Raw genomic sequence first — 25432 nt, 5'->3', positions numbered from 1 at the left:
AGCAAGATGGCTGACCTGGTTGTGCGCTACAAGGACATCTTCTCACGCCATCACCTGGATTGTGGAGAGGCAAAGGGCTTCATACATCGCATTCACCTCTCAGATCACAGGCCATTCCGGCTCCCATTCAGACGAGTGCCCCCCAGTCAGTATCAGAAGTTGCGCCAAGTACTGAGTGAGATGGAGGAGAAAGATATAATCAGGAAGTCAACCAGTGAATATGCATCTCCGTTGGTTCTTGTATGGAAAAAGAACGGAGATCTCCGTATCTGTACAGACTTTCGCTGGCTGAACAAGAGGACCCTGAAGGATGCTCACCCTCTCCCTCACCAGGCCGACTGCTTAGCTGCACTTGGAGGTAACTCCTTGTTTAGTACTATGGATCTAACCTCAGGGTTTTATAACATGCCACTACACGAGGATGACAGAAAGTACTCTGCCTTTACAACACCTATGGGCTTGTATGAGTATAATCGCCTCCCGCAGGGCCTCTGTAATAGTCCTGGGAGCTTCATGCGTATGATGACTAGCATTTTCGGAGACCAGAACTATCTGAGCTTACTGGTTTATCTGGATGATTTATTGGTGTATGCCCCTGATGAGAGGACAGCTCTGGAACGCTTGGAGATGGTGTTCAGTAGACTGCGTGGTCATAACCTGAAATTGGCCCCCAAGAAGTGTTTTTTTCTCCGGAAATCCGTCAAATTCCTCGGCCACATAATTAATGACAACGGTGTGTTGACTGATCCCAGCAAAGTTGAGAGCATCGCAAAGATGACAAGTGCTGACCTGATGGAAGCGGACGGTGTAACCCCCTCACAGAAACGAATCAGATCTTTCTTGGGGATGATCAATTATTACCAGCACTTTGTGCCTAGCTTCTCCGCTATTGCAAAGCCTCTCTTCTCTCTGTTGACGGGCCAGAAGAGAAAAGGGAAGGTGAAACAGTCCAAACAAAGGTCACAAAGCAGGAAGTTGAATGTTACTGACTGGACCCCCGAAACGGAGCAGGCTTTCCAGAAGCTGAAAACGGCGCTGGTTGAGACGGCTGTCCTGGCTCACCCTGACTTCAGCCGTCCCTTCATGCTGTCAACGGACGCGTCCCTTGATGGCATCGGTGCTGTCCTGTCGCAGATCCAAGAGGGTGAAGACCGAGTGAGGCCAATCGCATTCGCCAGCAAGTCCCTCTCTCAGTCTCAGAGAAACTACCCAGCCCATCGGTTGGAATTCCTAGCCTTGAAGTGGAGTGTCTGTGACAAGTTCAGCCATTGGTTGAAGGGGCATGATTTCACTGTTTGGACGGACAATAATCCATTGACTCATATCATGACGAAGCCCAAGCTGGACTTCTGCGAGCAACGATGGGTGGCTAAGTTAGCGAGCTATAACTTCGACATCAAGTACGTGCCAGGCCCACAGAATGTTGTCGCTGATGCCTTGAGTCGTGTGCCTTTCGTCAAGCAGAGAGTCAGTCACAGATTACTTGAAGAGCCCTACAAGAATCTCCTCTCCGAAGTCCAGGATGTGTCGAGTGCTTCTGTACAGGACGCCTTCCGGTCGTCCAATGATAGTGGTGACACTCCACGCCAGGCAGAGAGTTACGCTCAAAGTGTCCCATCACCTCTGCATGTCCACGCTCAGTCTATGGAGATGGATGAAGTGTCTGTTGTTCTACAGTCATATGACGATCTGTGGGAGGTCGGAGCAAGAACGCGCGCTGTAGCAGTCTTGCACCATTTGCCTCAGTTAGTCCCAGGTGGTCAGGACTCACTTCCTGCTTACAGTGAGAAGGAACTCCGGGATGAACAGCTCAGAGACAGAACTCTCTCTCGAGTCTTGTACTATGTGGAGAGACATCGGAGACCCTCCAGGAGAGAGAGAGGTAAGGAATCAGTCACAGTCATGAGGTACCTGAAGCACTGGGAGAAACTTGTTGTGAGCAATGGGATACTCTACAGAGTCTCGAGGGATCAAGTCGTGAAGTCAAAACGCCGCCAGTATGTGGTTCCTGAGTCTAAGAAAGTTGAAGTTCTGAGAGGTGTTCATGACCATGCCGGCCATCAAGGTCAGTTCAGGAGTCTTGGCTTGGCCAGACAGAGGTTCTTCTGGCTCAACCTCGACAGAGACGTAAGAGACTACGTCCGTAACTGCCAGCGGTGTATTGTCAGTAAGACTGTTGAACCTGCTGCGAGGGCGCCTTTGCAGAGTATCACATCAACCAGGCCACTTCAGCTGGTTTGCATTGATTTCTGGTCAGCGGAGGACTCAAGGAACAAGTCAGTTGATGTGTTAGTTGTTACTGACCATTTTACAAGAATGGCCCAGGCATTCCCCTGCAAAGATCAGTCAGCCAAACAGGTGGCGAGAGTTCTATGGGACAAGTTCTTCTGCGTCTTTGGGTTCCCAGAACGTATCCATAGCGACCAGGGAGCTAGCTTCGAGAGTCAACTAGTGAGTGAGCTGCTCAGAGTCTCCGGTGTCAGAAAGTCGCACACAACCCCGTATCACCCGATGGGTAACGGTAGTGTGGAACGTTTCAATAGAACTCTCGGTAACATGATCCGAGCGCTTGAACTAGAGGCAAAAATCAACTGGCCGAGGCGTTTGCAAACTCTGACGTTCATGTACAATAGCACAGCGCATGAGTCAACTGGCTATGCACCTTTCTATCTGATGTTCGGGCGTACTCCTCGTCTCCCTGTCGATATACTCTTCCGGACAGTCCTGAATGATCCAGCTGTGGTCAGCTACGACAAGTATGTGATGTCTCTCACGAAGGATCTGAGAGAAGCTATGGTCATAGCCCAGGAACATGTCATAAAAGAACAGCACCGTCACACAGAGCTCTACAACAGACGAGTGAAAGGGCCCACCATTGATGTCGGAGACCGTGTGCTGTTGGCGAACAAGAGGGAGAGAGGAAAGAGAAAGGTGGCTGACCGTTGGGAGTCTACTGTATACACTGTGGTGGATAGGAACTCTGAGACTCACACATATAGGATACAAGACACTGTCACTGGACGAGAGAAGGTAGTCCACCGTAATCTATTGATGTTGGTGAACTTTCTGCCGGTGTATGATACGAGTGTGATCTCTGACCCAGTTTCATCCCTGTCTGCTGTTCATACATCAAATGAGCCAAGTGACATGTCCGTGTCGGAAGTGGAACAGGATTCCTTGCCTGGGGAAGTGAGTAGAGGAACCGCGTTCGAGTCGGAGAGAGTGGATTCCTGTCCTGGGAGTGAGGGAGGGGAGGTTGAAGACATGGAGTATGGGGGAAGAGCTGTTCGGGAGAGGGATGTTCCCTTGACTGTTCCAGAGCCCAAGGATCCCAAGGGAAGAACCCTAGAGTGGGTCACCCAGTTACCATTCCCTGACCACTCACGGACAGAGGCTACTAACAATGTAGTGTCTTCAGTCTCGTTTGCCCCTCAGAGGGTCCCCGAGCAGATGGCTGCAAATGGTAGATCAGTCCATTAACTCTGATTCTAGATTTGTGGTTAGCGCTGATGATTGTACTGATGTTTCTGGTAACACAAATCAGACAGATGATGCTAGTGACACACAGCGTACTGACACTCTAGCTTCTGTCACACAGTGTGAACATCCTAGTACAGTCACACAGGTCAAGTCCAAGTTTGGTCGCCTTATCAAACCAGTTGACAGATTGATTTATACTATGTCAGGACAAGACATTATCCAAGACACTAAGTCGAACATTCGAGCTGTTTGTAGGTCAGTGTTCCAGGCTTTCCACAGTTAGATAAGCCGAAGCTCAGTTCAGTGCATGTATACACTGTGCACACTGACATCCTATGACATATAGGTTTGTTCGTTATTCTGATTGTTTCATAAGAGGTTGTGGCCTCTTGAAGGCTAGTAATACACAGTGAAAAAAGGGTCTTGTGGGGTGTAGAACGCATCCTACCGCCAGTAGTTGGTTGGAGAGATAGTTTACCTCTCTTTCCACTTCATCCTTATAGGATACTTTTCAAGTTGGCGGCCCTATGTAATAGTGTAAAAAGTAAAAAGTAGTATTTAAATGTATAGTTGCTGCTCAAGGTTGGCGAAATTCAGGGGAGGTGGGTGTAACAGAGTTGGGAATGTATGTTTAGTTGTGGTGAATGTAGATGAGTTTCGCCGTGCTTGAGCAGCCCTGGTTGTTGTTGGAGCCCCCCTTTGGAGTTTGGGTGTACTGCAGGTCTGCGCGTTCTTTTGTCCTTCTCTTGTTGCCGTACTTACGGTGGTACCAGAACATGGCCGCCATCTTAATGGATTCACAAGCAGACCAGAGAAGAATTGTGTTCTATATGTCTTCTCTGCAGGTCAAATAAAAGAATTGATTGAAAGACGTTTGGCTGTTTGACCATCGTTACATAGGCCTAAGGCCTTTTACTTGAAATATGGATCTGGATTTTGTATTCCACACACCCACCCTGTTGTGGATAATTGTTCCTGTTTCTCGCTGAGTAAGTTTGATTTAATCAAGAGCCGAGTTAGGTAGGCCTGTTACAAAAACATAAAACACCCACAATGTAGAAAACATACTAGGGAAAGAAGTGCATTATTCAGTTGGAAATTATCAGGAATTTCACAGAGAAATGTGTGATATTCAGTTCATAAAGTGGAGTCTTCTCCCCAAAGTGTCTACTGCATTTTCTAAAAAAAACTAAAAAACATACCCTTCAATATCAATATTAGATGTGCTCTGTTAAGTATATTAAAGAATGGCACTAATAGTCACACATGCCAATGTTGCTCCTTCAGTATAAAGTGGTATTCAACCAGATATCTGCTATAACGAACACAGTATTATCAGAAGAATGCTAGCTGCAGGTTCTCATGACTTGTCAGGAAGTGCTCCCTTCTTTATCATCTTAAATAAAGTGCACCATGCTGTCCTCACACTCCTTAGGCACGGTCAGCTTGTAGTTATGGCAGACCAATTTATAATTCTGCCAGTCATTGTTGTCCCAGTACTCTGTCCCACAAGTTTGGTATCGGATTGCAAACTCCAATACAGCTCCTGGTTTCAGGAATGGGGGAACAGGAAGGTGGAAGCGAAACGTATCACAACTGAGCTGACCCTCTATTCCGTCCCAGGCCTTGGCGATGGTGGAGACCCAAGAGGCCTTGGTTACCGTGCAGCTCTTCCAATCTGTAAAGGAGTAGTGTACGCTGACATCTTTCTCAAAGTCAATGTTGAGGACCTGGGTTATTCCAATGATGCCCAGCTCAAAGCACAAGACTCTCTCCAGACACACTCTCTGGTGGCACAGGCGATTAAGGAAATCAAGCTGATCACCAGGTTGTTGAAGGAACACTGGTCTAAAATATGGCAATGAGATCTCCAAGTTCTTGCCCCCAGCCAACTCTGCACCCATCAAAAGCCTGAAGGTAACATGTTGTGGCACAAATGGATCTTCTCCGGTTTTGAAAATGTTCACATCCTCAAGGTCCAGCCCCAGAGAGTCCACAAAACGTACCCCAACGCTACGGGAGTGCCTCTTCCGCTCTGAGGTGGAGGGTAGAGAACGTGAGCGTCTTCTGATGATGGGTTTGGGCATGGGCTCACAGGACAGACCCTTGTTGAACTGTAGTTCATTGGGTGGAGGGGCCCTTGGGCTCGGGGGGCGAATTCGAACAGGCTTTCTCTCTGTATCAGGTTTTTGCCTGAGCATTTCAGTCAGATTGAGCATACGGTGTGACCTGGGGACGTTGCTTGTGGCTTTAGAGAATGGCAGCTCTGTCTTCCTAGATGGACTCCCCTCCTGCCAATGTCCAATAGATCTATCCATGATCTGGTATGGCTGAGGTTCTGCACACCTTGTAGAAAAGGGTAATTAAAAAGAAATTGATGAGTATACTCAAGTATATTTTATGCAAAAAAAAGTAGTGTGCAATTATTTATTTTTTACTCAGTGTTCAAAGTAATTGTATCCTTTTTGTTTGGGTGAAACTAACTGAAATGAATCACGGATGGCGGTTACATGTACTGTCGTGCATCAATAAAATAGTGTCTAACTGCAATGTCTTCATTGTAAAATAAAGGATCCTTTCTATCAGAATGTTTAGGTATTTGACATTTTTTACAGTGCGACTTTCATTAAGAGTGGGCGTAACTTCCGAAGCATGATATTTACATCTACAGTAGGCTACACCACCTAAAATGGTTGCCTGTATTGCTATGCAATACAAACTATAGTGAACGAATTACAACACCTCACCATCAAACCATTAAGTGATTCTCAATTATAATTTGCAGGTTCGAGCCGAAGCCAGATACTCCATTTACAGTAGGTATTTCATAGGAGCAGCCCGAACAACTCAAGTAGACAGACTGGATGTGGCGGTGTTCATGTCACATCACACGTTGCAGATCAACAAAGATGAGCTCGTTCAGCATCTTGTTAGTGTTATATTGTTCCATGTACGTTAGGGTGCTAAAGATAATGAGTCACATTTGTGTCCTGTTGCAGATCATTAGTAATACATTTGCAATGTTCAATAAGCAGCCTATGAAATAAATATCCTTATTGAGCCTTGTGGGATAAATGAAGTATATTGATAGGGATTTTGACTTCAAATCTATTTTTGCTTGCAAGGAAACAGGTGATAAAGTCTGAAAATGTATTCTTTTAACCTAAATCATGGATCTCACAGATTCCATTATAGATAGCTGTTAACTGCTGTAGAATGCTAATGCAGCAAAAAAACAAAAAACACTGCATTAACCACCATTCTCCCCCTGGGTTCCAGGTGAGTGATTAACAGTGTCGCTCTGACTAATAAAGTGTGTGTGTGTGTGTGTGTGTCTCTCTCTCTCTCTTTGTGTGTGACTCTCTCTCTCTCTTTGTGTGTGTGTCTCTCTCTCTCTTTGTGTGTGTGTGTGTGTGTGTGTGTGTGTGTGTGTGTGTGTGTGTGTGTGTGTGTGTGTGTGTGTGTGTGTGTGTGTGTGTGTGTGTGCGCGCGGACTGCAGCAGGACGGGGGAGGAGCCAGTAGCCACACACAATTTATATAGGCAATAATATTAATGACCCGACTGTGAATGCTGGGAATGCAAGGAGCTGTGTCAGTATGGGGGGAAGGAGGGGGGGGGGTCGGAGTAAAGCTAAACTTTTAGAAAATAATTTTAACCTAAAAGAACCGAAAAGGGTTGTTTGGCTGTCCCTGTGGAAAAACCTCTTGAGAACCCTTTTGGGTTGCATGTAGAATCCATTTGGGTACTACGCAGAACACTGTCCACAGACGGTTCTACGTCAACCCGAAAAGGGTTCTTCCACAGGGACAGCAGAAGAATGGTCGAATGAATGGTCTTTATTGTTGTGATTGTACAGGTACCAAACAACGACATTTGGGAGAACCATTTTGAATGAGTGTATTCCACTCCGCATAGGCCTTCATTCTCTCTGGGTCTAGTTCTGGGCACCCGTTGACCTGTTCCTCAACAGCGTATTGTTTAAACATTCCTCAGACTGAATGGTAATTAAAATCTCTGTCAGCAAGTACGGTCTTAGTCTGACATGTGTTACTAAACCCAAGACACAACATCGATGAGGTTTGGAGGGAGTATAAGTGAAAATCATAGGGTCTTTATTTCTCTGGAGTAACAATAGAAATATTTAGAATTGTTTTTAGAGGTTTGGGAGAGAGAGCGTCGGTGATGGATTCAAACTGCTTGACACTGCGCTGCGCAGAATGTGCGCACTTCAACTTCTGCTTTCGTTGGATTTCATAAGAGTTCACCGTTTTTTTCCCCTCTCCATTTAACTGCTGTTTTTGTTTGTTTGTTTAGCAACCAAACTGCATGGACAAAAGACGACTAATTCACACGTTAAATGGCAATGTCTCTAGTGATTAGTGTGGTATTTTATAGAACATAAAGTATACATGCAGAAATCTTAAGTGGATACAGGATGACAGTAATAAACCTATAGCCAATTAAGAAACATATGAAGTCAGTATGTTAGTCAGTCTGTGACATGTTCATTCCGTTTGCTGTGGTGGAAATGGATTTCAGTTGAGGTGAGGATGGAACCTCAACATTACAGAAAACGCTGACTCTACCAGCTGGTTCTTAACGTTTGACTTCCAAAGATACCATTCATTGCTTCTGAATGAGTTTCAGCTTGATGGAAATAATTCAAAACCACTTAAAAAAAAAAAAAAAAAGCATCTAAATCTAAATCTCTTTACTTCAAAAGCATAGCATTTAAAATCTTCAAAAAGGTAAATACAAAATACTGTACAACAATGAACTTAATATCATCATTAAATCAAAGCTTTGCCATCCTTGACAGCAATGTTACGCTTCTCAACATAAAGTAGGAACACAAACTAGTGTAACAGGGGAATGTATGCATTTTATGCTCAAACACACCTCACTAGTTTCAAGTGGCATGTATATATGACCCCATCAATTCACTGACACCTCTACTGTCTATGGACCAGACCTGGGTCAAAATAGTATTCATTCAGCTTTTATATATATATGTATATATATATATATATATATAGGATATATATAGAAAGCCACCTATATATATATATATATATATATATATATATATATATATATATATATATATATATATATATATAGTGCCAGATGGACAACGTTTGCAATTTTTAGACTATTCCATCGGCTCCATTATTCCAGGAAAGCACAGCAAATGATTAGAAATGATTTGAACCCAGGCTTGCTATGGACATTTTGTTTGATGCAAAGTCACAGAGAATATGATGTGTATGAATACATGTTTTACAATATTACATTCTTTACATTAGGAAAAAAAAACGAGATGTGCAATAAACCATCAACACAATGTTGTGAAATGGAAGGGATGCAAGACAACTTCTGCTATTGAGTGATGAATGACTATGCCAGCGTTCTTCTGTCCGCTACCCTCTACCTCTACAGTTACAACTATTCAGTTAGAACAGAATTCCTAAAAACAAGCACAAGTATGCCCTCTATAGGATTCATGGGGTTACTACGGCTATTACTGAGAACGATTTGAACCTGAATAAAAAAATTCGAAATATAAAAAGTGACCTGGCACCTTTTGATGAAAACAATATAACTGAGAGAGAGGACTGCCTCTTTACATTGCAAGATCTTCATTAAAGTTCTTCAAGTTAAATCCTTTAAAGAGTCCCATTTTTTTCTGAACAGTGATTGGAATCATTCCTTTCAAGTAGCATGAGACCCACGTCCTTAAAAAGACATTATTAGTGTTTCTGACCTGGCGTATTCAGTTCAACCACACAACAACAACAAAACAGAGGTGAAATGGAACCAGCTAGACAGGGGCCATCTAAACAGCCACTGGGCCTACAAGTTGTGGGGTGGCTGTGGGGTTGATGGTGGAGGGAGTGATGCCCGGGACTAGGCTGTTGTCTGGACCAGGTGTGAGGGGAGGCGAAGGTTTGTTGTAGCTGTGGTTCAGGATGTGTTTCTGCAGGTGTCTGATCCAGTCCTCTTGTACCGAGAGTGGCCCGTGGAACACTTCTTCACAGAACCTGACGGAGGGAGAGAGAGAGAGAGAGAGAGAGAGGGAGAAAGAGAGGGAGGGAGGGAAAGATAGAGAGAGGGAGCAGGGAATTCAAAAAGATGAGTGAGAGGAAGAAACAAAAAGGAGGAGATAAAGAAAGAGTGTGGGGGTTGAGATTAACATACAATCAACTCAAGGGCTACAAAGAGGGGGATAAAACTCCATAGTCATGACAACATGGCGTATGAATAAGTATGGGAGTGTCAAAATCTATATGATAAGAGTCAGAGTGTGTACCCTGAACTGGTCGGGTCTGAACTGGTCTGGTCTGGTCTGTTTTGCCAGGATCATAATCTTACCTGCACTTGAGGGAGTAGGTTTTCCCCACCGTCTTGACCAGAGGAGTGAGAGGAGGCTTGGGCACCAGGGAGGGGATGTTTCCAGACCGCGCAGGCTGCTGGGAGCTGCTGCCCTCGTCTCCGTTCTCCGTGCGGGCCGGGTGCTTAGGGACATGCCGCTCAAAGCCTGGGACCGAGTGGGAGGGGGGCGGGGTGCAGAATGGTAGGGTCAAAATGTTAAAGTAAGTTAAAGCACAGTTGTACACAATTGTACGATAGCGGCGGTGGATTATTGGCGAGAGGCGAACACAGCGCAAGGCTGAGACAGAATGAGTGAGTGAGTGAGTGAGTGTGTGTGTGTGAGTGTGAGTGTGAGTGTGAGTGTGAGTGTGAGTGTGAGTGTGAGTGTGTGTGTGTGTGTGTGTGTGTGTATGTGTGTGTATCCGGTTGTTAAGTCTGACGTCAAAAGTGACGTTTAGCCATTTCCGGGTCCAAACCAGAAATTCCCCGCACCAGAGTACCAGTGAACTACAGCGGTAGAATGACAGTTTAATCGTTTTTTAGACTCGGATCTATTCATACAACAAGGGACACAGCACTTTCCCGTTTTCCCCATATTGTCAGGGTATTTGAGCCTGGGAAAAGCGCTATATAAATATAATTTATTATTATTATTATTATTTCGGCATTTCGAAGACAGCGCCTCAGCCAACTTTGGACCCGGAAACACGTCACGACTTAACAACCGAATTGTCTCTCACCTCGAGGAGAGCGTACGGTGAAGTCCCTGCGGGTCTGTGAGAGCGTGAGTGTGTGGTGGGACGCGTGTCCCTTCTGCAACTGCGACCGTCCCTGGGGGGTCCTGGGTGAAGACCCTCCGCCGGAGACCCCCGCCACCTCTCTCCCCGCCCTGCGGCCCGGCTCCAGCCCCAGAAGCCCCTGGGCCCCCGCCGGTACGAAGTCTGAGTCCGTGGAGGAGGACGGACCGTGTCTCTGGAGGGGGGAGAGGAAGAGGAAGAAAAAGAGGAAGAGGAAGAGGAAGCACACATGTTGGTAAATCTAGTTTTCCATCTAAAAAAATCGAGCTATTCGAAGGTTTGGACACCAGGACCACTCATATGTATCAGTCATATGAACTAACCGGAGCTGTCGTTGATTCAGATTCAATGTAATTTAATCCTCACTGGCAGAGTACAAGTACAGAGACGACGAAACACATCCGATGCAACAGTGCAATAGTGCAAGAGTGCAAAAGCCATAAAGATATATGTACAGATATGTACAGTTAAGATACACTATATGCAGTAGATATGGACAGAGCAAGGGCAATGGTTATCAATACCCATAACGGTTATGTACAGTATATGTACAATGTGCAAAAAGGTCTATTTCAGTCCCCAAGGCTGCTGTATCAGCTGGTTTCGAGACTGAAATTACGTAAACTTTTGGTAAATAATAATAATATATACAGTATATCTCAAAAGTAAGTACATATCCTTTCAGGGGATAACACTATCTTAATGAAACTTTGATATAACTTAAAGTAGTCAGTGTGCTGCTTGAATAACAGTATAGATTTATTGTCCATTGAAAATTACTCAGTACACAGCTGTTAATGTCTAAACAGCTGGCAACAAAAGTGAGTACACCCCATAGTGAACATGTCTAAATTGTGCCCAAAGTGTCAATATTTTGTGTGACCACCATTGTTATCTAGCACTGCTTTAACCCTCCTGGGCATGGAATTCACCAGAGCTGCACAGGTTGCTTCTGGAATCTTCTTCCACTCCTCCATGACGACATCACGGAGCCCACGGATGTTGGACACCTTGCACTCCTCCACCTTCCTCTTGAGGATGCCCCACATGTGCTCAATTGGGTTTAGGTCTGGAGATATACTTGGCCAGTCCATCACCTTAACCTTCAGCTTCTTCAGCAAGGCCGTTGTCATCTTGGAGGTGTGTTTAGGGTCATTATCATGTTGGAAAACTGCCCTACGGCCCAGTTTCCGAAGAGAGGGGATCATGCTCTGCTGCAGGATGTCACAGTATATATTGGAATTCATGTATCCCTCAATGAAATGCAGCTCCCCAGTGCGGCAGCACTCATGCAGCCCCAGACCATGATGCTGCCACCACCATGCTTGACTGTAGGCAAAACACATTTGTCTTGGTACTCCTCACCAGGGTGCCGCCATACACGCCGGACACCATCTGACCCAAACAGGTTTATTTTGGTCTCATCAGACCACAGGACATGGTTCCAGTAACTCATGTTCTTGGATTCATTGTCTTCAGCAAACTGTTTGCGGGCTTTCATCGGTTTCAGAAGAGGCTTCTGTCTGGGGCGACGGCCATACAAACCTATTTGATGCAGTGTGCGGCGTATGGTCTGGGCACTGACAGGCTGACATCCCACTTCTGCAACCTCTGCAGCAATGCTGGAAGCACTCGCACGTCTATTTTTGGAAACCAACCTCTGGATATGACGCTGAGCACGTGGACTCACCCTCTTTAGTCGACCCTGGCGAGGCCTGTTCCGAGTGGAACCTGTCCTGGAAAACCGCTGTATGATCTTAGCCACTGTGCTGCAACTCATTTTCAGGGTGTTGGCAATCTTCTTATAGCCAAGGCCATCTTTGTGAAGCGCAATAATCCTTTTTTTCAGCCGCTCAGAGAGTTCCTTGCCATGAGGTGCCATGTTGTCCAGCATTCAGAGAGAATTGTGCCCAAAACACCAAATTTAACAGCCCTGTTTATCATTTACACCTGAATCCTTGTAACACTAACGAGTCACATGACACCAGGGCGGGAAAACAACATCATTGGGCACAATTAGGACATGTTCACTATGGGGTGTACTCACTTTTTTTGCCAGCTGTTTAGACATTAACAGTTGTGTACTGAGTAATTTTCAAAGGACAATAAATCTATACTGTTATTCAAGCAGCACACTGACTACTTTAAGTTATATCAAAGTTTCAGTAGGATAATGTTATCCCCTGAAAGGATATAACAGAATATTTGCAAAAATCTAAAGGGTGTACTCACTTTTGAGATATACTGTATAGATTTGTATTTATTTTTTTAAGTTTATGAAGTACTCCTTGAAGCATGCTAGGCACACCAGATTGTGTTGTCACCGTGAGGATGCTGTAGGAGAACCTCACCTTCTTGATGTAGAGGTCTCCTACGCGATAGCGGCGGTGGATCTCGGCCACCTTGCCGGGCTCTCTGTGGATCCACTCGCTGAGGAGCTGGATGGGGGCGGGGGAGCCCTTGGCCCCGTCCGACCGCCACTCTGTGACGCCCAGCTGTCGCAGGTGGGCGCGCGCGTGGCTGGCCAGCGCCTTGCGGTTCTCAAAGTCGAACCCGCACAGTTCACAGCACAAGTCTGGAGGATGGAGGGAGGGAGGGTTAATGTGGGTTAAGAAGACATTTCAAGGACGTGTACTCCTTGTGTACTACTTTTTTATTCTAGTTTTCATTTCAAGACTTCTTGGAGTGTGTTCTACATAAACATACTGTATGGGTAGTATGTGTGTGACGCACTTTTATTTTATATTCGTCCTGTTGTTATTTCTCTAGGTCACCCGCTTTTTGAAGAGCTTACGATGCTCATTTGTTAGGGCCGGTCCGTCAAAGTCCCTTGCTGTTCTGCATAGTATGCATGTCAACCTAAGTCAGTCTGGCTGAGAGTAGGTCTCTCTGTCTGCTGAATGAATGATTGTCTATGACACAGCCAGCTCGCTACAATGGAAAACAGTTGCCTGCCACAAATAGCCTAGCAAGGAATTCCACAGTGAATCTTTTGCAGCTTACCACCAGCCTGAGCAGCCCCGTTCTTGTACGCAGAAGGCCTCTCTCTCTTGAGGGAGAAATCCAGGGGCGGTGTGAAGGTCTTCGGGGAGGGTCTCTCGGCGGACGAGAGTCCGTCCAGTGACCTCCTAGGCCCCTGCGGGTCCCACAGGGGCTTGGAGAAGAGCTGTTCTCTGTTGACCTCCGCGGACACGGGTTGCCCCCCCTTCAGCATGATCTCCTGCAGGGTGTCGATGGGCGACTCGTTGACCGACCACATGACGCCCAGCTGGCGCAGGTGGGAGCGAGCGTGGCAGGAGAGCGCCTTGCGGCTGTCGAAGAACTGGCCGCAGAACTCGCAGCTGAGCAGGGCCACGGGCTCTTGGTCTGACGCTGACGCTGCACATGGGGACATGGGGAGACGGTTTTCACTCGAACTAGAAACATCTCTGAAAAAAAATATCTAATGTGCTTCTAATGCCTTCATGGATGATCTAGAGCAGAACCACAACTGGGGTAGAAGAGAAAACCCTCTATACACGAGGAACAATTTGACCACCGAAAATAATGAGAACAAAAAGAAGTCGTTTGGTAGAATATAGCCTAACCAAGCTAAGACAAATACCAAAACCCTGACACCCTGACGGTGCCTAAAGCCTTACCTTGGTTATCGGTCTGGGAGTCGCTGGCAGAGTCAGGCCACCTCTGAGAGGAGGAGTCGTTGCTGTACCCCCGAGACAACTCGATCTCCATCTCCATGGGCTCCGGCTTGGGCAGGGGCAAGGGTTCCATCGCCAGCCTGGAGCCTTTCCTGGCCTTGGGGGCACGGTTAGTGGGGGGGCTGAGGGGACCCATGCGGGGGGCTGGTGACGGAGACGGGGTGTTGGTTTGGACAGGGCTGGCGGCCGCTAGCACGCCGCTGCTGACCAGCTGTTGGACGGTGTCGATGGCCGAAGCTTTGCCCAGGAGGTCGGTGACGCCCAGCTGACGAAGGTGAGAGCGGGAGTGGCTGGCCAGGCCTTTGCGGTTCTCAAACTCCTCGCCGCAGAGAATGCAGTTGAACACCTTGGCCGGCGCTCCTTAAAAGAGGAAGAAATATATCAAACAAGGACAAACAATGTCTTGTTGAAGGAAAATCAACTGCCAAAAAAAACAACAACAAAAAAAGACAGAAACCCCTGATCAAATTCACTACATACTGTATATAACATGACCGGACGCTGACATTGTTGTTGTCAAACAATGCTGAAAAAAACTGTCTATAAACAACGTCTCATCCACCTTCACTCCTCCGACAGAAAACTCACCAGAGTTTAACCTGTAATTCTGTAAGATACTGCTAACCCCGTCTGAGCCTGAGGACTTTGGCCGTTTGCTGGCGGGAGGCTGGAGCGGGGAGGCGAGGGACGCCTTCGCCGTCGCCTTGTGTCCGGCGGACGAGACGGAGGACCCGGAGGCGCGTTGATTGGAGGACGTGGAGGGGCTGAACAGATTCAGAGGCTCTACCTGCCCGCTGCCGACGGGCTTGAGGTCTTCGGCGTCCATTATCTGGTAGAGGAGCTCTATGGGGCCTCCCTTGGCCTCCGTGCTCTCTGTGACCCCGAACTGGCGCAGGTGGGCCCGAGCGTGGCTGGCCAGGCCTTTCCGTGTCTCGTACCAGGCGCCGCACAGCTGGCACACGTGCACCTCGTCGTTGGTGTTCATTGCTGCGGTAGAAGAAGAAGAAGAAGAAGGAGAAGGAGAAGAAGAAGAAGAAGAAGAAGAAGAAGAAGGAGAAGAAGAAGAAGAAGAATATGACAATGACAATTATGACAATACAAAATGAGCAGTAGGTCAAACTGTACGCATATATACGCTAGACATATTGCACATACCTACATATATGTAGTCAAAATAGAAGTCTAGAAGAAGAATTGTTTTTTACGCTACGTTCCATGTCAGACAGATGTCATTAAGGTGAGAGAAGTAGAGAGTATGTCAATAAAATATAAGCCTAGAGTATACATAGGGTTAGACAATGTGATTGAATTCACTGAAAACGGTGACATATGATCGAGTGTTGCATAATGCTACACAGAAACACACCTCTTGGGGCAGTCACAGTCAACATCCCCTCTGGGGCCAGACAGACAGTGTTGCTATGGAAACACATAACGCTGTCAGTCACTCACCTAACGTAAGGGGGGCGTCGGTCTCCTGCGGGGCCCAGAGGGGCTTGGCCGAGGTCAGAGGAAGCCCCGAGGGCGTCGACGTCCTGCCCCCCGCACCGACCCTGGAGTCTACCGCCTTGAGAGGAGATGAGGGGGAGAGGAAGGAGGAGGAATTGGGGGCGGGGCGAGCCTGAACCACGGCAGCCGGAGCGGCGGTGGGAGTCGACCCTTTACGAGCCGTGCCTCCCGGGGACCCCTGAGAGGCGTGTTTCTGTGGGGTTGTCACGACTTTAGCCTTTAGTTTGGAGGAGGACCCCTTGTCCTTCTGGCCTGAGGGGGTGGCCCCCGTGTGTGTTTTCCTGGGCGGGGTGGAGGAGACGGGCGGGAGGGCAGAGGAGAGAGAGTCGCCGCCCCCCTCCCTCTCCAAAATGATTTGGTAGAGCAGGTCTATGGGAGAGCCGCTGCTCTCCGAGATGGCCACGCCGAGCTGGCGCAGGTGCAAGCGGGCGTGGCTGGAGAGTCCTCGTCGCGTCTCGAAGTAGGTCCCGCAAACCTCACACATGACCGGAGGTGGAGGAGCTGGGGACAGACGGACGAGGGACAGGGGGGGGGGGACAGGGGACAATAGAAAGGGGCGGAGACATAATATCAGTTTGTGGGCAGAAGAGCCGGAAATATCAGGAATCTGGTCTGCTTTGTTTCTCATTAAACAGTTGGTTTTGGTGTACCCTGTGCTGATGATGCATGCAAAGTGGAAAAACCCTCAAGATCATTGTAATTTAGTACCAACATGGTTCATTCATACACCTTTCTCTGTTGATATGCAGGAGCCTACCAGCGGTCCCACCTCTCTCACCTTTTGAGTTTTCCATGAGTGTGATAGGTTTGATTCCAGAGTTGAGAATGGTTTGCCGCCCTAGGATGTCGTCGTCGTCCTCCTCTTAACCTGAGACAGAGAACAATGTCAAAAAGACATTCCATCTGGTGTCAGCTAGGCGGCACACCCTCCCCAGATCCCCCCTGCTGGCTAAAGAAGCCGACGTTAGGTGTCATTATGCTGACTACAGTACAGCTGTCAATCCAGAGCGCTCTTTAAATCAATTCAGCGACAGTCAATGTCAAGATCATTCTGAAACTGCTCAGTCGGGGTCCAACTCAAGGTTTTTTTTTTGTCTCAAACTTCCTGAATGTTGCTCAAAGCAGTCACACCAACAGCATGAGATGAGTCAGAAAGTGAAGGTATCCAACAGACTATGAGCTCATCTGCTGAAACATAGTTATTATGCATGTTTTTAAGAGACATTTAACCATGCAACTCTACAGCCCGTAAGCTAGCTCGTTAGCAAGCATCCAGCCACCATCTGGTATTGTTCGGATGGCCCAGTTCTCTTACTAGCCGGGTTAGCTTTGCATCCTGCTGCAACCTGGATTTGACTAGGAGTAGACAGACCAGCAACATCATCGTAAAACAGACCGAGACTGGGGATTTAGCGCTAGTTAAATCAATGTTAACTTACTGAAAAGATGCAATATTCTCCTCTTGGATGTGTTAAACCGTCAATTTAACCCGTTTCATCCCACCAAGGGCCGTAACAGTGGACCAGTCAATCGCTTCTGGGTCAGAATGTTGCACAAAATCATAATAAAAGCCAGGGGTGCTTGTGTTTATTGTGATAGTAATACTTGGCATTAAAGTAGCAACACAATCTCTTTATTTAAAGAAACAAATGTTTGACTCCAAATGAATCACACCGAAAAAGAGTGTAATAAGACAATGTTACGATTATAGTAACTCTTATTTTTATTGTTTTATTATTTATTATATCAACTTTTATTTTGAAGGAAAAAGGCGTCGCGTCAACCCGTAGAGGCGGTTGTACTTCCGGTTTGGTGGTTTTCTTTTCTTCTTCTTCCAGCTCCACCGTTCGGTACTTTGTCACCCTGCGGTCTCTCAGTCAGCCGCTAAACTCGTCTGTTCCGAGCCAACTATACTGAATTCGTTACGTAAGTCTACATTACTTGTACTCATTTTATGCACATTGACGTTCACTTTTTTAATGCTATATGCAACGTGCTATAATTGCTAAAATGGCGTTTATTGTGTGGAGGTTTGCAGGGGGACGAGGGAGACAAAAGAAATCGCCTAGCTTAGCGAGCTGCTAACTGTAGTAGTCTCTCTCTCTCTCTCTCTCTCTCTCTCTCTCTCTCTCTCTCTCTCTCTCTCTCTCTCTCTCTCTGCTAACTGTAGTAGTCTCTCTCTCTCTCTCTCTCTCTCTCTCTGCCCGGTGTGTGTCCACCTCTTTGTCCTTTTGAAACAGGTTCGGCCAGCCACCTTTTTTTTTTTTACTGCATTGCCAACAAGTTGCACACATTTGACCAGAGATTCAGCTCAAGTTGGATAATAGTTTGTTGGACAGTGCTAATCTACAAGCTTTATTATAGACACGTGTGATGGTGCAGCATTTAACAACTGGAAGAAGAACTATGAACTGGAATTAGATCGGATCGGATCACTGAGTCGCCACATTTCGCGGTTATGCTTATGGATCTACGCTGTTATATTATTTAATCGTCTGTCATGCAGGTTCAAAGGATGTTAAAATAATGCCCCGTCATGCTTCTTTGTTGGTGTGTTATATAAATGACGAATCGTTTGAATAAGCCTTTTAGTTCCAAATGACCATAAAATATATTACGCCGATACGGTGTTTAAAAAATTCGTCATATGTCGTCTTATGACACAAGACTAGCGTTATTGTTCTCAGCCTCCAGAGCAACTGACTTGCATGTGACCATGCCAGAGATTATTTGGCTTTGACGCGGCTTTGCCTCATTGAACCTTCATTAGTATAGCTAACACGGTGTCTAAGGAATGTTTGAGCCAAGCAAACCTTACGCTTTGATCATACTTTAGGAAATGCCCACGTGAACTTGGATTAATTGTGTGTTCTTTATTGACTATGTTGGCCTGAAAAAGGACTGCATTTCTTTCTAGGAGATATCCTACTTTTATAGAGAAGGAGGGCTGTGCCCTGCAGGTCACAATCTGACATATTTGCTTTGGCTGATGTGAAACTGTCAGTTGCTTGCCATGTTGACAGTAGTACTCTACCGCTCTGTCTTTCCCAGTGAGCTGCCATCGCCATGTCTTCTGGAAATGCCAAGATCGGCCAGCCCGCCCCGGAGTTCAAAGCCACCGCCGTGGTGGACGGCCAGTTCAAGGACATCAAGCTGTCCGACTACAAAGGTAAAGAGGTTCATTCCAGATCATTCAACTTTATTGTCATTGCAGAGTACAAGTACCAGACAACGAAATGCAGGTTAGCATCTAAGTGCCAATAGTGATATAACACCATGATATTATCTACTTAATCCCTACATCCTTGTTTTCTCACGGTCAGCTGTACAGGTGTCCATTGTCTTTATGTAGCCACTTAATCTCACTCTCTCTGTGAAGTTGTGAGCACGTGGACCTGGGTCATGCCGCGTTCAAGCGCTCCTCTTGGACATTTCTGACTCGTGTACCTCTGAGGTCTTGGAGTTTCTCACTAGGCGCTATCTCTGAATTAGCCAATAGGGAACTCTATGCAAAGCTCTTGGTGCGAAGGTCTGTTTCAGAGGAGCACTTGAATGCACTGTTCTAACTAACTACTCTACAGTCGTAAATGTAGTACTATCACTGATTACAAATGACACTCCTCTCCTCGCTGTGTCCCCTCCAGGGAAGTATGTGGTGTTCTTCTTCTACCCACTGGACTTCACCTTCGTGTGCCCCACGGAGATCGTGGCTTTCAGCGACAGGGCCGAGGAGTTCCGCAAGATCGGCTGTGAGGTCATCGGTGCCTCCACAGACTCCCATTTCAGCCATCTGGCCTGGTGAGCACTGATGACGCTACTGCAGTAGTAACTGAGTTATGAAATGACATCTCTACGGATTGGTACTTAAGAGGCAGTGGGAGACATGGTTATTGTTACGTGTTGCAACTTGCTGAATTTCTATGTATGCAAATCTTTGTGTGCAGGGGATAGACAGGCTGTGGTGCTCACACCCTGCCCCCCCCCCTACCCCCTCCCATCACTCGCTGTATAACATTACAATTTACAATTGTACCACAGCCTACTCTTTAGAATGCATACTGCAAGCAAATGTATGTAATACACAGGACACTGTTTTACAGGCAATTCATTAGTATGGCCTATTCCAGTTATTTTTCTCTCAAGTGTCCAACCAGTGTAAAATTCTTGCCGCCAGTTAATATCTGCTAAAAACGTTTTAGCGGGTCTTTTAAGACAAGGCTACGCCCACCCATGTCTATCCTCTCTCTGCCTGCGGTCCTGAAACCTGGTGATAAGACAGATAAGGCAGGATAGCTCAGTGAACTAACTAACTACGTAGCTCAGTCCAGTCCGACAATGCTTCTAGAAGCATCCCCCCCTTGTAGGTTTAATTTGTGTTGAGCTGTGTTCATTTAATTGCCTACTTCAACTCAAAGACCATCTACATATTCTTATTGATATGAATATATAAGGCTACTGTATCTGGGGTTCTGTTGATGTGACAATTGTGACATCATCATTGTGCGCTTTCCCACCTGTAGGATTAACACACCCAGGAAGCAGGGCGGTCTGGGCCCCATGAAGATCCCTCTGGTGGCTGACCTCACCCAGGCCATCTCCAGGGAGTACGGCGTGCTGAAGGAGGAGGACGGCATCGCGTACAGGTCAGTCAGAAAATAGCTGTGCGTGTGCACGTGCGAGCGTGCGTCCCTCTGTCAGTCCTTGTTGGCTGATTCCCATATTGACCACTAATGCTGGTCCTGGCTTATGCCACCTGTCTCACCTGTCTGCTTTCTCTCTCTCCCTCTGTCTGTCTCAGGGGTCTATTTGTGATCGACGACAAGGGCATCCTGAGACAAATCACCATCAACGACCTGCCCGTGGGCCGCTCAGTGGACGAGACTCTGCGCCTGGTGCAGGCCTTCCAACACACAGACAAATTCGGAGAGGGTAAGCCAGGGGGCGCTATTTTGCCATTCTACATGGATGCAAGAGATTGGAGTTATGTGCATCTAAAAGCTAGGCAAATGACATTGCTTGCTGTGAATGACTGGCATTGGAATTTTAATTTAGTTTAATTGACAGTTTATTCAAAATGTGTGTGACATATCCCTATTAGTATTGTACGAATTTCTTCATGTCCATGTCGAGGCACTGGTGTCATGGTGGCCTAGTGTTAAGTGAGTTGGACAGGTGATCAGAAGGTCATGAGTTCGAACACCACCACTCGTGTGCCCTTGAGGAAAGGCACTTAGCCCTAAGTTACTCCAGGGAGACTGTCCCTATAATCTCAAAGTGTAAGTCACTTTGGGTAAAAGCGTCTGCTAGATAGTTAAAATGACGTGGCCTGGGGTGGACCAGTGGTCTAGCACCACGGTCTACAGTGCACACACATGCCTATGTCGGCATGGGTTCGAATCCGGCCCATGTTCTGCTGACATGCCCTCTCTCCCTTCTTCTCCTTACTTTCCTGTCTATCTTCACTATATCTGTAAAATAAAATGACAAATATGAGTGGGACTGCCCCACTCAGAAAAAAAGTATAAAACAAGTAAAATGTCTCATTTCCTTTTCCCCACCGTACAGTGTGTCCCGCCGGCTGGAGGCCAGGTAGTGACACTATCGTCCCTGACGTCCAGGCGAGCAAGGAGTACTTCGCCAAACAGTAACTGACCCTCTCCAGCCTCCTGAGATGTCCCGCGTAGCACTTACCTTCAGATGGGAAGTCTCCCGTTTAGCAGTCTTTGGCGTCCAAACCCCCACACACTTACACATCTAATGTTTTAAAGCACTTGTTAGACACAAACTCTTTGACATCTTTGTTTCAACCCTTATCTCTGTATGTATGACGAGCTACTGACGGAGCAGTCTCTAGTCCCAAGCACTGAAGTATTATTATTTTGTTTCTCCTTCTTTCTCAAGTGTTACAAAAGAAGTGTTGAGTATTTTGTACCTCGCAATCGTTAACCAATCAGTCTACCGTCACGTGATAACAACAATGGGAAAATATGATGTACATGTTAAACATGTGTTGCAGTGTTCTGTGTCTGACGAGTAAAAACAAAGTAAAAAATAGAATTTGTCCTGTCATTTATAGGATTTAATTGTGACCACTAGGTGGAGCCATAGCACTATCTGATGAATGTTTACTCGAACACCAATGGTAGCATAGAATGCTAAGATTGACAGAAATGTGTAAGATTGTCACTGTATGTATGTATTCAAATAGATATTTTGAATAGCTCATTGGTATAGTAGTATAGGGCATCAGTCAAGAATGTTGTTGATGTATGACTGCGGCTGGCATAGCAGTTTGTTACTTAGATATACTACTAGCTGACTCTTACCAACTCTAAAACGACCCTGTGTAAATCATATACTTTAGTAGGCTATGTATGCCTAAGTATGCCTAAACCTTTAGTGAAGTGACAAGGTAGAGCTCTACAACTTTACAATTTTATTGTTCCAGGCACAGATAAGCTGACCTCCTTTTGTTGCTCACATTACAAACAACAACTAAATATGGTGATGGAATATAATAATAAATTAAAATAGACATCTGAAATATATATATATATATATATATAGGGAGAGAGAGAGAGATCTAGGCTACAGTAAGAACAGTCCACTATGATTTAACATGCCTCCAGTCTGACTGATCACCTCGATCGAGCCAGCCGGAGGAGCAGTTGTACAATGTTATTGCGGCAGACAGAAAATATCTCCTATAGCGCTCCTTAGTGCTAGTTCCTTAGCCCCCCCCCCTCTCCTCTCCCCATAATAATAAAAAAGCCGGCTCTGGCCCCTCTTGTACAGGACATCTGTGTTACCAGTCCAGTCCCGTTTATTTATTATTATTTACTGCGCCGGTAACTCAGGACCAACTCCACGTATGTTTTACTTTCCAGAAATCGTGATAACGTTTCTACACGTAGGCTATTTGTGTTAAACTAGGAGTAGGCCTAATAGTTTCCCTTCCATATCACTATAAACATCATTATTTTTGCCCCTATAGCTGGAAAATTTGGCGTCGTGTTTTTGTCTCTCAGCTCTAGTTTTCGCATAAGTTGTTTTGGGAACTTGAAAGCGGCCGTGGCTGAGTAGGGAAACTCCCCCGTCTTTTATAAGGCTCTCATTGACAAACTCCTTCATTCACACGAACAGTATGGGCTATTTGTGCTACTGCCTGACGGGCAATGTAGGTGGGGGTTCCCGGAAATCTTTCCCTGCTATGACGTGTAAAAACCCAAAAGTGACCATATATGGACAAACGTCTGTACGTCAGTGGGGAAACAACCTAACGAGAGCACGTCAACGACGTCAAGCCCTGTTGTGAAATAGACATGGGGCCGACTTTTCTGGTAATTTGCTGGGGAGCGTGGAAAATGTCTATGAATTAAAAAAGTATCTTGTAAAAACGCTTTCTCTTCTAGTGTGATGTTTAGAACTAGCAGATTCATCACTCAATTCACCAATCACTTATTGGCAAGATATTTGGCAGTGTCAAGATAATAAGTGAATCATACAACAGATGTAATTATTTAAAGGTTTTTACTTAAATATATACTGTACAAGTAAAAAAAGAGTCAGGGTCAACCTAACACAATAACTTATAGGAATGTATCACGGTGACAGTTCAAAGTATACATTGTAAACAGGCAAACCCAACGAGACGACACTTTGTTCAAAAATGCCTCGAGTGTTAGTGCTTATGGTTTCTCTCTGTGCGTTGTTGCCTATGAAAACCATTCAAAAATAACCCCCCCTCCCCCCTTCCCAACATGAAAACACATCAATGGTAGTCTTTGTGAAATTAAAATACAATGTTCATTGTTCATGATTGCTGTCCCAGTGCGGTAAAGTTCTTTTGCTTTTTTTTGTAGTAAAGCATTTTGTCCTCCCTATATTTTCCAGTGTTTAGTTTATGGTCCATAATAGTCTTTATAGTCTAATACGACTTGATTTTGGACGTCGTCAACATGAGGTGACAGCCACTGCTGACATGTGTCATGACTTTCTGTTTGAGCTGGGCCACCTGTTCACGCAGGACAGAAGCGGTGCTGGACAGCCCGGCGTTGTCCGTCTTCAGAATCTTCACCTTGTCCTCCAGGCGCGAGATGCGCTCCAGCTTACGCCGCCGACACTTGGTGGCTGCCACGCGGTTCCGCAGCTTCTTGCGCTCCGCCTTGATGCGCTCCTGGTTCTCCATGTTGATCGGGGACATGGGCGGGGACCCGTCGCTGCTCAGGTAGTCCGGGACGGTCTGGGGCTCCTCTTTGAGCCCGCCGAAGCGCTGCTGTGCGAGGAGGCCTGCTCCGGGCAGCGAGTGCTGGAAGTGGTGGGACGGGTGCGCGGCGGCTTGGTGGTGATGTGGGTACTGGTGGTGCGGCAGGTAACTGATGGTGGCGGAGGGGTAGCTGGCGGCAGACGTCAGGGTAGTGTTCGGGGTGCAGCTGTTTAGGTTGGTGTACTCGAGGGTCTCGGGGTGCATGGAGGAACCGAACACGGCGGAGGCTACCGTGCACGTGGACAACCCGCCGGTGCCGATGGACACGTTCGGTGGCGGCATCTGGTTCATCTTGTGCAGGTCGTCGAGCGCCTTGACGAAACCGTCCGCGAAGCCCTCTTGCTCCTCTGTGATGCCCCGGTAGAAGTACTGCCCGGGTGTCGGTGTGGTCGTGATGACACCGTTGCTGTTGTGGATAATCAATCGCTCCAATTCTGGAGAGGCGAGCTTGAGCGACCCGGCGTCTGCGCTCCCCGGTGGATAGAATTCACTCTCGGCGCGCAGCTGGGACTTGAGGTTGGGGTTGTTCCGATAAGGCTCGGCGAAGTTCAAGTTCATATTCTGCTTGAGGAGCTTGTAGTCGTGCAGGGCAGCGCCTGAATGACCATAAGCAGAGAGAAACGAATCGTCATGATAGAAAGGTTGTTCCATTATTGTGGACATTATTCAAAAAGCAGACAATGTGAGTTGTTCGTTGCAAATATGATGGACACTGCGAAGATCTTCAGTGTCCAACAAAAAAGGGCTAGCCCTCTCGAGTGTCTTTTCACCACCAAACGCTCCGCTGTATTTTATGCTATTGAACTTGAAGCTCAAAGTTATCTAAGAACTGAGCAAAAACTTCCAAAATAGTAGAACTCTACTGTACCAAGTCGTTTTTTCCCTTGACAGTTGAGTCAAAGTGATGTCCGATGACTAATTCTTAGAAGATATTTTGATTCCACACGGGTTCGTCGATATTTCTTTGCAAACTGGGATCGGTTGCTGTCGTGGTTTCCCCCCGCTGTTCATAAACTCATGTTCTGCCAGGTTCATGCGTTACAAGCTATTTATACAGGCTCGCCACCCAAGCGGTGCTGCCATTGGCCGATCTCTAAACCCCGCCCCAAAATATCATATGCTCCTCGGTGACGCTGTTGCCAGGAACTGCTGCGATAGTAAACAAGACTATGGAGAGAGGGAGAGACAGAGGAAAGAGAATAATGTATAAGGTAATGCTACCACAGCATTTAGGTCAAATCATCACTTTCAGGTTAACTTGCCACATCTAGGTCTATACATGATAGGCTATACAGTCCACGTGTATCC

At 46.5% G+C, this 25432-nt stretch overlaps 3 protein-coding genes across 3 annotated transcripts; 1 reads left to right on the top strand and 2 right to left on the bottom strand.

Moving 5' to 3' along the window:
* Positions 1-4877: 4877 nt before the first annotated feature.
* On the bottom strand, positions 4878-5798 carry LOC308149968 (protein phosphatase 1 regulatory subunit 3D-like; the record flags this gene model as incomplete). Its single annotated transcript, XM_080522845.1, has 1 exon — positions 4878-5798. One exon carries the CDS (start codon positions 5796-5798, stop codon positions 4878-4880), a length of 921 nt encoding a protein of 306 aa, XP_080378971.1.
* Positions 5799-17693: 11895 nt separating this feature from the next.
* Positions 17694-21909, top strand: prdx2 (peroxiredoxin 2). The gene is made up of 6 exons (XM_080523809.1): positions 17694-17784; positions 18910-19027; positions 19503-19656; positions 20379-20501; positions 20657-20787; positions 21424-21909. The coding sequence occupies exons 2-6, from the start codon at positions 18925-18927 to the stop codon at positions 21504-21506; spliced, it is 594 nt and encodes a 197-aa protein (XP_080379935.1). The 5' UTR covers positions 17694-17784; positions 18910-18924; the 3' UTR covers positions 21507-21909.
* A 1876-nt stretch (positions 21910-23785) lies between these two features.
* LOC308151964 (transcription factor JunB-like) lies at positions 23786-24787 on the bottom strand (the record flags this gene model as incomplete). The annotated part of the gene is made up of 1 exon (XM_080524867.1): positions 23786-24787. The coding sequence occupies one exon, from the start codon at positions 24785-24787 to the stop codon at positions 23786-23788; it is 1002 nt and encodes a 333-aa protein (XP_080380993.1).
* Positions 24788-25432: the final 645 nt, after the last annotated feature.

This window comes from Nansenia antarctica, assembly GCF_963989245.1.
Source record: "Nansenia antarctica genome assembly, chromosome: 2".
NCBI classification, from domain to species: domain Eukaryota; kingdom Metazoa; phylum Chordata; class Actinopteri; order Argentiniformes; family Microstomatidae; genus Nansenia; species Nansenia antarctica.
This window is presented reverse-complemented; position numbering and strand designations above follow the sequence as displayed.

What these genes read in the sequence shown, in the direction of transcription:
- prdx2 (XM_080523809.1), top strand. Translation starts at nt 18,925, where the DNA reads ATGTCTTCTGGAAATGCCAAGATCGGCCAGCCCGCCCCGGAGTTCAAA. An exon ending in CATTTCAGCCATCTGGCCTG is followed by an intron (nt 19,657 to 20,378) that starts GTGAGCACTGAT and finishes TCCCACCTGTAG; the next exon opens with GATTAACACACCCAGGAAGC. An exon ending in CACAGACAAATTCGGAGAGG is followed by an intron (nt 20,788 to 21,423) that starts GTAAGCCAGGGG and finishes CCCACCGTACAG; the next exon opens with TGTGTCCCGCCGGCTGGAGG.